The 14948-nt window shown below is 51.6% G+C and overlaps 1 protein-coding gene across 5 annotated transcripts in view; it reads left to right on the top strand.

Annotated features, from left to right (window-relative positions):
- SHC3 (SHC adaptor protein 3) overlaps window positions 1-14948 on the top strand; it is a 103550-nt gene that overhangs the window by 76395 nt on the left and 12207 nt on the right. For all 5 annotated transcript variants that reach the window (XM_058695890.1, XM_058695892.1, XM_058695891.1 and 2 more), the window contains 4 exons: window positions 2373-2523; window positions 3487-3574; window positions 6390-6545; window positions 10516-10811. In XM_058695890.1, the coding sequence (XP_058551873.1) occupies window positions 2373-2523; window positions 3487-3574; window positions 6390-6545; window positions 10516-10811 (691 nt within the window). The remainder of the gene's footprint in view (window positions 1-2372; window positions 2524-3486; window positions 3575-6389; window positions 6546-10515; window positions 10812-14948) is intronic.

Genomic DNA, 14948 nt, shown 5'->3' on the forward strand with positions numbered 1-14948 from the left:
GAGCCCGACGCGGGGCTCGAACTCACGGACCGCGAGATCGTGACCTGGCTGAAGTCGGACGCTTAACCGACTGCGCCACCCAGGCGCCCCTGAAAGCCTCTTCTAAAGGTGTGTTCACTGCAAACAAACCTTTATTTCTCCAAAATTCGCTTTTTCACTGTTGCTCTAACGTCTGAAGCCCCGTTATGTGACTCAGGCACGAAGGCCTCGTTCACACCTCTGAGCTCTGCCCCTTTCCTGACTGGGTCATTCTCAGTCATTTTCTCACCTACTGGGAAGTGGCCTTTTTAATTTTTTTTAGGTTGTTTTTGGTGGGAAATTGCCTTTTTTTTTAGGTTGTTTTTGGTGGGGAGGGGCAGAGACAGAGGGAGAGAGAGAATCCGGAGCAGACTCCATGCCCAGCGAGGACCCTGACACGGGGCTCGATCTCATGATCGTGAGATCATGACCTGAGCCAAAATCGAGAGTTGGACGCTTAACCGACTGAGCACCCCAGACGCCCCAGAGAGATTGCTTTTAAGGCAATTCATTTGGGAGGTGCCTGTGAGGACCCCACTTTTCCCCGTTGTCAAGCTTCCCTGCGCTCAGACGGGCCTGTGTGTGGGAGGAGCAGTTAGAAAGTGTCAGTTCCTACCCCATATACACACCCACTATCCATAAACTGTGTATACTGTGTATAAAATTTTAAAGTTCACTCGTTCTCCTGCTACTTGTCAATTTCGTGTTTAATGGGACCTACTTTAAAAAAAGTAGACCGGTACATCTGTGCTCCCGGAATAAACCTCAAAAATCTGAAGTGCAGTGAAAAAGGATATGAAACACGGAAACTTTAAAACCAAACAAACAACATAGGTGTAGTTTACAGATAACACGCACGTGTACGACGCGTGTATAACACGTCAGGATATCCCACACCATCTCTGGAGTATCCGGGCACCAGGCGGCGGTGGGTGGGATTTAACTGTATTGGTGGGTGAGTCTGCTCCCTGACATTTCATAATGAAAATGTTCCAACAGACGGTGAGCCCCTGCACACACACCTACATGCCACCGTTCACATTTTACTGCTAATATGATGAATCTGTATACCCGTGATGAATTTTATTTCTTAAAAAAAAAAGTGGGGCTCCTGGGTGGCTCAGTCAGTTGGAGCGTCCAACTTTGGCTTGGGTCATGACCTCGTAGTTCAGGGGTTCGAGCCCCGTGTCGGGCTCTGTGCTGACAGCTCAGAGCCTGGAGCCTGTTTCAGATTCTGTGCCTCCCGCTCTCTCTGCCCCTCCCCCACTCGTTCTCTCTCTCTCTCTCTCTCTCCCAAAAAATAAATAAACTTAAAAAAATTTTTTTTAAAGTAGGGGCGACCGGGTGGCTCAGTCAGTTAAGTGTCCGACTTTGGCTCAGGTCATGATCTCACGGTTCATGAGTTTGAGCCTCGGGTTGGGCTCTGTGCTGACAGCTCAGAGCCTAGAGCCTGTTTCAGGTTCTGTGTCTCCCTCTCCCTCTGCTCCTCCCCTGCTCACACACTGTCTCTCTCTCAAAAATAAGTAAACATTAAAAAAAAATTATAAAAAAAAATTTTTTTTAGGTAGAAAAAGCCAACAGAGCAAAATGTTCACACTTACTGTCCATGGTGGATGCGTATCTTTTATGTTAATTATTATGCTTTTCTGTACTTCTGAAATTTACGTAAAAGCCAGATAAATCTATAAAAATTATATGCACAAAAATGGGTGGGGAGCTCACTGAGTTGCCGTGCTCCTCTGAGAATACACTTAAGGTCAGAATTTTCTGTGTAGTTTTTTATATGATCAAGTTTGCCAAAGTTTTGGGGAAAGAAAATGAAGCAGGCAGGATCTTATCTGTTGAGAAGAACTTCAGCTCCAAATGCAGGTATGGACATAAAATTTCTTTAAAAAATATTTTTTTAACGTTTATTTATTATTAAGAGACAGAGAAAGAGCATGAGCATGGGAGGGACAGAGAGAGGGGGAGACACAGAATCTGAAGCAGGCTCCAGGCTCTGAGCTGTCCGCACAGAGCCCGAGGTGGGGCTCGAACTCACAAACCACAAGATCATGACCTGAGCCAAGTAGGACGCTCAACCGACTGAGCCACCCAGGCACCTCCAGTTATTAACATTTTAGACTTCTTCCCTGTTTCAAAGATGAGTGGAATTTTCCAGAAGGTAGGACAGCGATGAAAGCAGAAGTATCTGGCCAGCCCATTCATCTGCTTTTCATAGCTGAGATCTAGATAGTGAAGAGGCAGTGACTGAACTCTCTTTTCTGGGGTAGCAGGTCCTAACATTAGATTTGTTGGTTTTGACAAAAAACTCCACTTTTGGCTAAAGCCCTGGAAAATCCCTTTTCTAACAGAATGCAGAGTCTGGACGAGCCTTGGACTGAAGAGGAGGGGGATGGCTCAGACCACCCGTACTACAACAGCATCCCAAGCAAGGCGCCCCCTCCAGGGGGCTTTGTGGACGTGCGGCTGCAAGCCAGACCCCATGCCCCTGACACGGCCCAGGTAAGTCCCACACCCCTGCCTGGGTCTGGCCCCTCGAGCACTTCCTTCCATTTTCTTCCACTGTGCTCACAGGCTGGCATTCTGTCCGGTCTCTGGTGCAGTAACTCACCTGCTCCCTCCCCTTGGATTACACACGCAGACACATAGGGGAGGCTTTTGCTTTAACGTCCTAAGGCGTTAATCACATGTCTGGGAACTAGGTTGTGATTCCGGAGGTGCAAGTCTGGGGGGTCTCCTCTCCATCCCGGGGCGAATGCCATTATCCTGGGAGCTTCGTGAGGAGACGAAAGAGTTCCGGACTTTTCAAAGTCTCGGGGTGCTTTCTTTTCCCCAGAAGACAGTGGGTGCGGGCCCTTAAAATGATAAGCGTTTTACGAGCCTTCCCTTTTCTTCATTTCCCTGAGTTTTCCTCCAAATCAACACCGTTCCAGTAAGGCGATTGCTTTTTAGAGTTACCGCGTCTCTATTTCGTGACAGAGAATTTTGTGAGGTCACCCACCTTATGCAAATAATAATGACACTGACGAAAGTGGCAAAACAACACGGAAATCAAGTGTCCGCAGCTCTGACGTGGAGAGATGGACAGGGCGGACTTGCCCGGGTGTGATTGGCTGAGGGAGGTGTGTTCCGACGTACCTGAGCTTTACCCGAGGGCGCGTCGGTGATGTGGCCGCGAGTATGGAGGAGAGCCCCATTTTCGGTCACACTTAGGGAGGGCTGGTGGCGTGAAATGAAAACTAGGAGGGGCGCGTGTGGTTTTGATGAGACGTAGCCTCTTCCCCACACCCGTGCAAACACGTTTCCCGAACCCTAATGCCAACCGCGAGGCAGGAAGGAAAAGGTGGGTGTGATTGGGGATGTGGCGGACCCGCCGTTGGGGTCCCTTCTACTGGGCTGTGGCTTTGGGGGATGGAGAAAGGGGAAGAGGCAGCTTTTCCTCTGGGCATTTACACACGTCTGTAGTTTGCAGGCAAAGAGCAGACGTACTACCAGGGGAGACACCTGGGAGAGCCGTTCGGCGAAGACTGGAAGCAAGCACCTGTCCGGCAAGGTGAGGGGCACGGCCAGGCGGGAGGGAAGAAGACACGGGAGCACGCGCTCCCAGCGGGGACTTCGTCCGGGGGCTGGCGGCGCACGTGTGTGTCCTGGCGAGACTGAGGTCCCCCCACCCGTCGCGGACACAGGAAGGAGGGCTGTGGGGGCGCCGCTCATCCTCTGGTGCCTCCCCTTTGTCCCAGCGCTCCCCGTTCGCGTGCACCCTGGACACGTCCTTGTCCTTCCGGCAGGATGGCCTGCCTACCAGGGGGCTGAGGCGCGGGCCTCCCCATGGGCCCGCACCCGTTCGGGTGGCTGGTGGCTGGGGCCCTCTGACGTGTGTTTTGCGCTGTCCCTCAGCGCTGCAGCGGGGCTGTGCCCCACGACTCCTAACAGGAACTGGTAGCTTTCCCTTCCTTGCCCGGCCCCCGCCCGCCCCGTCCAGGGTCAGCTTCGGGAGGGACGGAGCCCACACGCACTAGAGGTGGCGTGGAAAAGCAAGTCCCACGCGGGCCCTGGGCGCTTTCAGGGGCGCTTCCCCATCGTGTCACGTCAACTAACATGTCCCCACTTGCCACAGTTCGGCCGTGACCAGGAGCTAACAGTAGGCTCTGTACACCCGAGCGTGTCCGTGTGTGTGTTCTACAGGGTTCTTTCGACGTTCAGCTTCTTCCTGAACTCCTTCAGTAGCTCGGGGGTCCTGACCCCTGGCTGCTGACCCCTCAGGGTCTGAAGGAGAAGCAGCAACGGGGAATTAAGCTCTGATTTCTGATTAACGCGTCCACGTATGTATGTGTGACAGTATTTTGGCTTCATGTCGAGGCCGTCCCCGCCGGGGAATAGATGACAATACATTTCTGGAACTGCCCCCTCGTGAGGCCGTTTCCGGCCTCACCTGCCCGAGCTAAGGGAGGACCCGTGTGTGGGGCCCTCAGTACAGCGTAAGGCCTGGTGGAGGCGGCCACGCAGCTCCAGCTCCCAGTAGGAAACACGTAGCAAACCAGAGTCCGAGCTGTGCCAGGAGCACCTTTTTTCTATGTTTTTACCTCTGTTCTACAGACATTTAAAAAGCATTTCTAGGGGCGCCCGGGGGGCTCAGTCGGTGGAACGTCCGACTTCGGCTCAGGTCATGATCTCGCGGCTCGTGGGTTCGAGCTGTGCTGACAGCTCGGAGCCTGGAGCCCTCTTTGGATTCTGTGCCTCCCTGTCTCTCTGACCCTAACCCACTCGCATTCTGTCTCTGTCTCTCTCAAAAATAAATAAGCTTTAAAAGAAAATTTAAAAGTATTTCTATAACACGTGTGTGCTTGACCACATTGACAACTGCTAAGGACCAACGGAGACACATCGTTTACAGCAGATGCTGGCTGTTATTGAAAAGTATGTCAGGTTCACTTGAAAATTAGTCTCTCCTTGTGTGTTCCCATTCCACCCCCTCCCCCCACCCCGGCCAGATCAGGATCAGACAACGTAAGAGACTCCAAGGTAGAAATCCACCTGAGGGTCATATGTCTCAATGAATTTCAAGTTCTTAGTTGAAAGCAATAAATATCTTTTTTCCATCGGGTAAGAATATCCTCTGTTAATTTGCTGGCAGCCGTTGTCCCTTACCGAAAATTAACACTCGGTGACCCCATCGTGGTGTGAATGCCCCCCTGTCCCCAGCTCTGCACCTGCCATGGTCTCAGTGGGAAAGGGCCATCGTCAGGAAAGGTACTTGTTGGGCTTTTGATCTTCTCCTTTTAAAACTTAGTTTGTAAAAAAAAAAAAAAAAAAAACAACAAACTTAGTTTGTAAAATCCTTCGTACAGACTGATTTGCTCGCCACGTGCACGCATGCACACGCACACACACACACACACACACACACACGTGAGCGGCAAGGAGCCGCTGTGGAGCCAGGACATGTAACACAGGAGTGTCCCATGAAACATGAAGTCATACTCAGGAACAGGTGTAGACACACGAAGGACTTTTAACAGGACACCTGCGTCCTCTCGCAGTGCTGTGCTGCCCAAGCCCAACAACAGGCTCTGGGGAAAGCTTAAGAAGCCCTCTTGCCAACTGGATTGAGCCGCCCGTGGGGTGTGAAAGGTGACTTCTCTCCAGAGACAGCGCTGCCAGAGGGCGGTGGTCCTGAGAGTCTGTCTGTGTAAGTGCGTCACAGACGGGGCTCCCGTGGCGACCCGAGCAAGTGGGATCAGGCACCACCGTCACCCCTCGGGCCCCAGACCAGCCTTGGCACTCTCGTGGCACAGCTGAGAAGTCCCGTGGGGGCGCTGCCCCTGGGTGGGGTCCTCCATCACACGCCCACCCTGGGCCTCCTGCGTGGAGCCTGGGGCATGACGAGATGCTTCGTTTTGTAAGGAAGGGGCCGGGCATCGCGTGGCTAGAACGGAGTTGACTTACGAGGCGTCCGCTTACACCGAAAGGGAGAACAAGGCGATTTAATGAGGCTCATGGTTCTGCTGCTGCTACTTGCTCAGGGGGCTTTGTAAAGGGGACGAGGGACCCAGGCAGCTTCCGCCGTGGCGCATGTGCTCCGCTCACCGACCCTGGTCGGGGCCGGAGTCTCGGGCAGGCCTGTGCCGTCAGGGTGTCCATCCTCGGGGGCTGGCATCTTGACATGAAGGTGGGGAAATGGTCCCAGCCAAACACAACAGTGGTGACAGGGTCAGAAGAGGGGGATTTAGCCAGTGGGGACCCACAAGAAGAATTAGCTACCAGATAGCCCGTAGGAACGCCTCCGTGAAGTGTTGGGTGGCTTACGGATAGATGCGCGAATGGCCTTCCCCTCGTAAGAGAAAAGAGCGCTGGTTTTCTCGTTGCAGGGTCCTTGGACACCTACAGCCTGCCGGAAGGGAGAGCTCACGCGGGCCCCGGAGAAGCCCCCACCTACGTGAACGCCCAGCACATCCCGCCACAGGCCACGCCGGCCTCCGGCAGCAGCGCGGAGAGCAGCCCGCGGAAAGACCTCTTTGACATGAGTGGGTTTCTTTTCACGTGTGGTTTTCTTGTCTTCCGGGGTTGCTTTCCACTGTCTGAAATCTTTGCCACGACCGCACTTCCTGCTGGCAGGGTTTTGATTAACGGTGATGTGAATTACCGCCCCAGCTGAAAGAGGACCACCAGTGTGTGGTGGCCGGTCAGCACCGCATAAGGCCCGCAGAAGCCACCGCATGGCCGTGGCTCCACCTCACTTTTCTGGGTTATGCTTGGGCTTTTCAAGGCTTTGCACTTGGCCGACCTCTGCTTTGGGATGACAGCTCTCTCTGAAGTCCAGAGACAAAGCAGTTTCCCCCTCTGTGTGGAACTGACTTTCCTCTTGAAGATCTGTCTGCACATATCTCGAGATAAATGATACACACAAAAACGTCCTCATTCGTTTATTTACTTAAATGTCAATCAGCCGTTACGTGCCAAATACTATATCAGTTGCTATGGATGCCAGTGTGAAATGGCATATCACAGGGCCTGTGGTCTGTTGAAAATGACCAACATAGAAGCAAGAAATGGCGATACACCCTCTCGCGTGCACGCACGCATGCACACACACTCTCCCGTATTCCTGTCCAGTGAGCACCTAGTGTGTGTCTATACCCATCTACTTACTGGGGTCTAAGGAAGACAAAACAGAATCCCTACTCTCCTGGAGCTTGAATAACCCCTGTGCTGTAACCGGTAGCAGCAAGTGCCCTGAAGAAAAACAAACCAGGATGAGGAGTGTGATGGGAAGCTACTTAGCAGCGTAGTAACATGCGCCCTGGACCTTCTGTTTGTCGTGTAGACTGGGACAGCTAAATCATCCGTGAACTGAGTAACGAGAGTGGAAGTCGTTGCTGAGGCATTTTGAGAGAGGCTTCCGAGTTCACAGAGAGCTTTACATCCCCATGTGGCTTTGGCGGTTCCCTGAGAACTTCACAGGGGAGGAAATGCCTTGATAATTTAACAAGTGCTGGGCATTCGTTGTTCTGTTTAATTTTCGCAACAGTCCTGCAGCTCCCTGCCATTTTTTTTACCATTCCGTTATTATCACGATTTTACAGAGGAGAAAATGGAGAATCCTAGAGGTTCAGTAACTTTACCACTTGGTCAAGGCAGCCTTACTGGTTTGACGTGTGCTGTTTATGGTGATGGTGATGATTGATGGTGATGGTGATGATGGTGGTGGTGGTGGTGATGATGATGTTGATGGTGGTGGTGATGATGGTGGTGGTGGTGATGAGGGTGGTGATGTTGATGGTGGTGATGGTGATGATGGTGGTGATTGATGGTGGTGATGGTGATGATGGTAGTGATGGTGATGGTGGTGATGATGGTGATGATGGTGATGGTGGTGATGATGATGGTGATGTTGATGGTCATGTGGTGGTGGTGATGGTGATTATGGTGGTGATGGAGATGATGGTGATGGTGACATTGATGGTGATTATTGGTGATGGTGGTGATGATGTGATGGTAATGGTGATGATGGTGGTGGTGGTGATGATGGTGATGGTGATGATGGTGGTGATGTTGATGGTGGTGGTGATGATGGTGGTGGTGATGGTGATGATGGTGATGGTGGTGGTGATGATGGTGGTGGTAATGATTGGTGATGGTGGTGATGATGGTGGTGATGGTGATGATAGTGATGATGGTGATGTTGATGGTGGTGGTGATGATGGTGATGTTGGTGGTGGTGGTGATGATGGTGATGATGGTGGTGGTGATGATTGGTGATGGTGGTGATGATGGTGGTGATGGTGATGATAGTGGTGATGGTGATGGTGATGTTGATGGTGGTGATGATGGTGGTGATGTTGATGGTGGTGGTGGTGATGATGGTGGTGGTGGTGATGATGATGGTCATGTGGTAGTGGTGATGGTGATGATGGTGATGGTGATGTTGACGGTGGTGGTGGTGATGATGGTGGTGATGGTGATGGTGGTGATGATGGTGATGATGGTGATGGTGGTGATGATGATGGTGATGTTGATGGTCATGTGGTGGTGGTGATGGTGGTGGTGATGATGGTGATGGTGATGATGGTGGTGATGTTGATGGTGGTGGTGGTGATGATGGTGGTGGTGGTGATGATGATGGTCATGTGGTAGTGGTGATGTTGATGGTGGTGATGGTGATGATGGTGATGGTGACGTTGATGGTGGTGATGGTGATGATTAGTGATGGTGGTGATTATGGTGATGATGGTGATGGTGATGGTGATGATGGTGGTAGTGGTGATGATGGTGGTGATGGTGATGGTGGTGGTGGTGATGAGGGTGGTGATGGTGGTGATGGTGATGATGGTGGTGATGGTGATGGTGGTGATGATGGTTATAGTGCTGATGTGGCAATGGTGATAATGGTGGTGATGATGGTGGTGATGTTGATGGTGGTGGTGGTGATGATGGTGGTGATGGTGGTGATGGTGATGGTGGTGATGATGGTTATAGTGCTGATGTGGCAATGGTGATAATGGTGGTGATGATGGTGATGATGAGGTTAATGACGGTGGTGACAATAGTGATGGTCTTGATAGTGATAATGGTGGTGGTGATGGTGCAGAAATGGTATAATACAACTTTCAACTACTCCAGGTAATCAGGAAGAAAAAGGATAAAAACAGAAAATCTAATTTTATTTTATTTTTTTTTTTCAACGTTTTTTTATTTATTTTTGGGACAGAGAGAGACAGAGCATGAACGGGGGAGGGGCAGAGAGAGAGGGAGACACAGAATCGGAAACAGGCTCCAGGCTCTGAGCCATCAGCCCAGAGCCTGACGCGGGGCTCGAACTCACAGACTGCGAGATCGTGACCTGGCTGAAGTCGGACACTTAACCGACTGCGCCACCCAGGCGCCCCCAGAAAATCTAATTTTAGGCAATAGTTTTAACCTGTTTGTATGCTCAGATCTGTAAATGATTTAACAAGTATTAAAGCACCCCGACTTGGGTTTCATTTATTCACCTTGCTTTTGCCCACCCTCTACTCATAATTGGTCTTATTCTGCAGCATTTGTTGAATACGTGTAGGGCGCGAACTACGTCCCAGGGACGATGTTGGAGCGTGGGGACGTCGTTGTGCCCAGGAGAGAACTGTTCCTGTTCTTGTGGTGCTTGCACTGTGCTGCTTTGGCCACGTGGTCCCATGTGCTCATCCTCACACCTGACACTTGTATGGTGCCGTGGGCCTCTTCAGCACTTTCGTACATATTGCCTCATTTTGAGGTTTAATTCGATGTTCCTGGCGACTTCTTGTGCTGCTGTGTCTGTTCCTGTTAGAGCAGCGGACCTACCGTTCACTGACCCCGGGGTGGGAAGTGTGTCCTTGGGGGGCTTGTGGTCATGCCGGGTCTCAGATGCCCACACAGGAGCTTTTTTCCACAGAGAAACGAGTGAAGGCCAAGGAGAGGTGGGGCTCCTAACCCGGGCCACGTCACACAAAAGGCACCCAATAAATGTCACTTTTCTTCTCTTTGAAAAATTTACCTTGATGCCAAGGTTTTGAAACAAACGTGTGATGGGCTGGGTATAGGTTTTGCAGGGACTCTAACTTTGCAGATTATCCTTTTCTCTGCGTATTTCCAGGAGCAATGGCAGGTTTCCATTCAGAAGAAAACAGGTTTACTAAGAGGCTAGCCGATGTCCCAGAAAAGGTAGATGGAGGGCGATATGCACGGGCTCTCGCAGCGTGCAAAAGTGAAGTCATTCTGACCGGCTAGACAGAGGGTGTGCTTGAGTCCTTGGCACAGGTGCAGCGCCCAGCCATCCTGGGAACACAGGCTCGTCAGAAAGAGTCGTGCCGGGGTTCGGCCTGTGCCTCCAAACACGGTCAATAGTACCAGCCAGTCGCCTTTCTGTGGGTTTGTTTCCAGTGGAAGTTGCCTCGGCTTTTCCATCGAGATCACATTGTGCATGTTATCATTTGCTCTTCGTGGGGTTGACTTGTTGCTGGCAATTGCTGTTGACAGAACCCTTTGAAGACGCTCTCAGGAACCAGTCCTCGGGGCCTGTGCTGAGCAAGGCGGCCTCCGTGGAGTGCATCAGCCCTGTCACGCCCAGAGCCCCCGATGCCGAGATGCTGGAGGAGCTGGAAGGGGAGCCTTGGTACCAAGGGGAGATGAGCCGGAAGGAGGCCGAGGGGCTGCTGAAGAACGACGGGGACTTCCTGGTCAGGAAGAGCGCCACCAACCCGGGCTCCTTCGTCCTCACCGGCATGCACAACGGCCAGGCCAAGCACCTGCTGCTCGTGGACCCAGAGGGCACGGTGAGCGCGGGCGGGACATGACCTGCCTCCTTAGAGCAGTCTCCCCTTGGCCTCTGTGCCGGGTGACCACACTTTCCCTCTGCTGCCTGTGGGCACCTGCTGACGTCCTGACGGCCACTCCTCGGGGACCCGGCCGCCCAGGCACACAGGCCTGCACTTGGCTCGCGCTTGGAAACCTCATGAGGGCCCAGGGCAAAAGCTTTAACTCTGACGTCCTTTACAATAAGTACAAAAACGGAAAGTTTTCCTGTCCAATCCATTCATAGTGGATGAGGAAGTGCAGGGTTCCTGGGCTTCTAATATTGATCTCAAGTGTCTCCAAGAGTTCCTAGAGTAGAAGATGCGATGAAGCAGTAAACAGACCCCCTCTTAATTAGCTTCCCGCTTTCCCACTCGGGGACAGTGTGTGTGGCCATTCTTGGTGGTACAGTTGTGTCTGACGAACCGTGTGGGTCTGACTGAATTTCCCGTCTTCCAGTAGATAGATTGGATTTGATCTTGGCACAGTCTAAGAACTGCTAAGTTTAATAAACGTAATTACATTAACTGAACCATTAAATAAGTTCCAAGATTGTTGTGTAAAACCTTTTATCCAGTGAAAACACAGAAGCAGGTAGTTATCTGAACAGTAGATTAGAACATGGCCTGTCCTGATCGATGGGTAGGGACAAAGCCTCTGTCTTTGGTTGGACTTGAACACAGTTTAACCGTGTTTGGTGGGGGAGGGGAGAGTTGTTACATCACATGATCTGCTGCTCCAGGGCGTCTGCACCTTGGCTCTCCGGACATCGACTCCGTGCCCCTCTCCCCTCTCCACCTGGGCAACCCCCTCCCTAGGAACGTAATGTGAATCCTTCCAATCCACCTTCTTCGGTTGTGTGGTTTTTCCCACGGAGGTACGTCAGGGAGAAGATACACTGTGTGTTTGTGCATTTCAGGAAGCTGCTAACACGGTCCTGCCCCTCAAATCCCATGTCAAACTCTGCATGTGTTTTTGAGATCTGTCTGTGGTGCTTTCTGTACACGGGATCGTCGCTTGGGTGGGCGGCCCAGCGGCCCCCATCCACGGCCACACGTCACTTGTGGAACATTCTCATGCAGGGCTGAAGGTGCTACGAAGTCTCCGTGCGTTTTCCCTGCGCCCATGATGGTCTTTCTGGGGCACATCCCGGGACCGGGGTTTTGGTCATAGGACACACACACACTTGGTTTCACCAGGGCTGTGCATTTGCTTCCAGAACGGCTGGACTACCAGGGGGCACAGCGGCCATGCACCAGGGTTCCCTCAGCCTCCTTGACATCATCCTCCCTGCGGGGCGAGTCCAAGACTCCGGGGAAGAGCATGTCCCAGTGTCGCCCTACGACCGCGCGTCCACAGGTTCTTCCAGTAAATGTTATGCGCCCACCTCTCCCCTGCTTCTCTTCTGATCTTCTCACCCAGCTCACTTCCTGAGTTTCTCAGCCATAGAATTTCCACATGAACCCTCCCATTTTTCCCCCCTAATCTGATCATTTTGTCTGTGATGTTCTTCATCAAATGGAAGTTTCCCTTTTATGGTTTACGGCCTTGAGTTTTGTTTTGTTTTGTTTTGACTTGAGAGAGAGAGAGAGAGAGAGAGAGAGAGAGAGAGAAGGAGAGCAGGGGAGAGGGGCAGAGGGAGAGAGAGAATCCCAAGCAGGTTCCACAGTTAGCACAGATCCTGACACAAGGCTCAAACCCATGAACCATGAAATGATGACCCGAGCCGAAATCAAGAGTCAGATGTTTAACCGACTAAGCCACCCAGGTGCCCCTGTGGTCTTGAGTTTTAAAAGATTTCCTCATGGGGCACCTGGGTGGCTCAGTCGGTTGAGCATCTGACTCTTGATTTCGGCTCAGGTCACGATCTCACGGTTTGTGAGTTTGAGCCCCCACATCGGGCTCTCTGCACTGACCGTGCGGAGCCTGCTTGGGATTCTGTCTCTCCCTCTCTCTCTGCCCCTCCTTGTTCGTACTCTCTCTCTCTCAAAATAAATAAATAAACATTAGAAACATTTAAAAAGTAAACATAAAAGATTTCCTGACCTGCAGTCGTAGATGCACGTTGTTCCTCTGTGACTTCTGTGTTTGCTTATTTTTCGCAATTAGGTTCTCATTCTGACTAGAGTTACGTTGACAGTGACATAAGACAGGGACCCAGCATTCCTTAAATCTCCAGGTGGTGAGCCAGGCTTCTGTCCTATGGATGCGCCTTGAGTTAACGTTCTCGGTGCTCTGTGTCCCTTGTTTTTCTCGAGAGTCTGCCCTGTCCTGTTGAGCGGACTGTTTAGTCCTGATATGAGTACCACATCGCGTGGTCACTCTGGCTTTGAAACGGTCTTAACATGTGGCAGTGTAAGTCCTTCCTCTTGAAACTCCTATTAGCATTCTCTTTTTAAGCTGTTCTCGGACCTCTATCCCTCTTTGCTGTGGTTTTGGAGTCCGTTTATGCCCCCACCGAGAACGCGTGCTGGGATTTTGGTAGGACCGGTGTTGAGTTCACGGATTAATTTCAGGGAGAGCTGACGGTTTTCAGCATTAAATCATCACATCCACGAACATGGCATGAGTCTCTACTTATTTAGTTTTAAGCTGTCCCTTGTTAGAATTTAAAAACTCTCTCCGGAAAGTTCTTGTGTTTCCTTTGTTTGGTTACTCCCTGGAGTGTCTGGTTTGAATTCTTGGCACAAGCGGTATGTGATTTTGGCCACGTTTTCTCAACAGTGACTGCTGCAGGGAGAGGAATGTGGTATGATCTTGTGCCCAGAAATCTTGCCGACGGCAGCGGTTTTACCGGAACGGCGGTCAGGCCGTGGCACACGTGGACAGTCGCGTCTCCTGCCTTCCGGTTTCTGACCCCGTGGCACACTCACCGGGGCGCCCTGGAGCGTTCACCAGGAGAGGGCGCCCTCGTCTCGTCCCCAGCCTGAAAGGGGATGTTGGCGGGTTTTGTTCTACTGAGGGTGACGTAAGCTCTGGGGGATTGTCTTCGTCAGCCGAAGAAAGGACTTCATTCTCTGATTCATTCAGTCGCTCAACAGCTGTGCACCAAGTGACTGCTAAATCTGGGCACTGCTTTTGACACCTGGGATACGTCCGTGAGCAGGTTTAAGAGGACAGTTTCTGCTTGTGTGGAATTCATAGAAATTAGTTACCAGATTGCTTTTGTCATGTATAGGTATTGGATTTTGTCAAATGCTGCTTCAGCATCATGACAATAATCATGGGGGGTTTTTTCCTGGAGTCTGTTAACGTGGGGAGGGGGCAGTTACACAGGCAGATCCTTCTGACGCTGCGTCCTGGCATATGCCCTGCTTGGTCCTGACGCAGCCGTCACGGGCTGCGTTGCGGGATTTGGGCACCCGACACTTCCTCTTGGGTGTTTCTGGCTGCCCTTCACCCGTGAGGTCGGTCTTTGTTGCCTTGGCTGCCTTTTGCTTGTGTATGCTGGTCTGGTTTGGGGGCCAGGGGTATAGTCACCTTATAACAAGCTAGGGCGGCTGCAAATCAGAGAGGCCGTCCCTCTTCGTATGTCACATAGAGTGTCCTGGAGAGCCCCTGTTTCTGCACCACGATTCGTTGTGACCTTCAAGGCCTTGTCACACACAAGCACTCATTTATTTGTTCATTGGTTCGCTGACTGGTTCCCCCCACTGCCCTGTCACCCCTGTGAGAGTGGCAGCCTTAGTCACTGCATTACGCCCAGTACGTAGAATAGTGCCAGGCACATAGTAGGTGTTTAACGAGCACGTGATGGCGCCGATCGACCTCGGGCTTTTACGGGAGCCGAGGGCCCCCACAGGCCACGTGGGAGCTGAGGGTCCCCTGCTGCTACAGATGCCTCATCACAGATAGGCGTCTCTAAACAGAATCAGCCCAGAGAGGTTTCCCTTTGCAAGGGCTGCTACTAATCCGTCTGTTGTTTTCTGAGACAAAATAGGAAAGAAAACACCTGAGCAAGGCTAAGAGAATGCGAAGATTTCAGTTGCAACATTTAGGTATTGTTGAGAAAAGAGAAGTTAACAGTTTAGCTACATTACGCCATCTCATAGAGCAAAGATGGTTAATGGGTCATATACTCAGTCCTTGTAGACAAAGGATTGATTGATGATTACGAA

Source organism: Neofelis nebulosa, chromosome 12, assembly GCF_028018385.1.
Source record: "Neofelis nebulosa isolate mNeoNeb1 chromosome 12, mNeoNeb1.pri, whole genome shotgun sequence".
NCBI classification, from domain to species: Eukaryota; Metazoa; Chordata; class Mammalia; order Carnivora; family Felidae; genus Neofelis; species Neofelis nebulosa.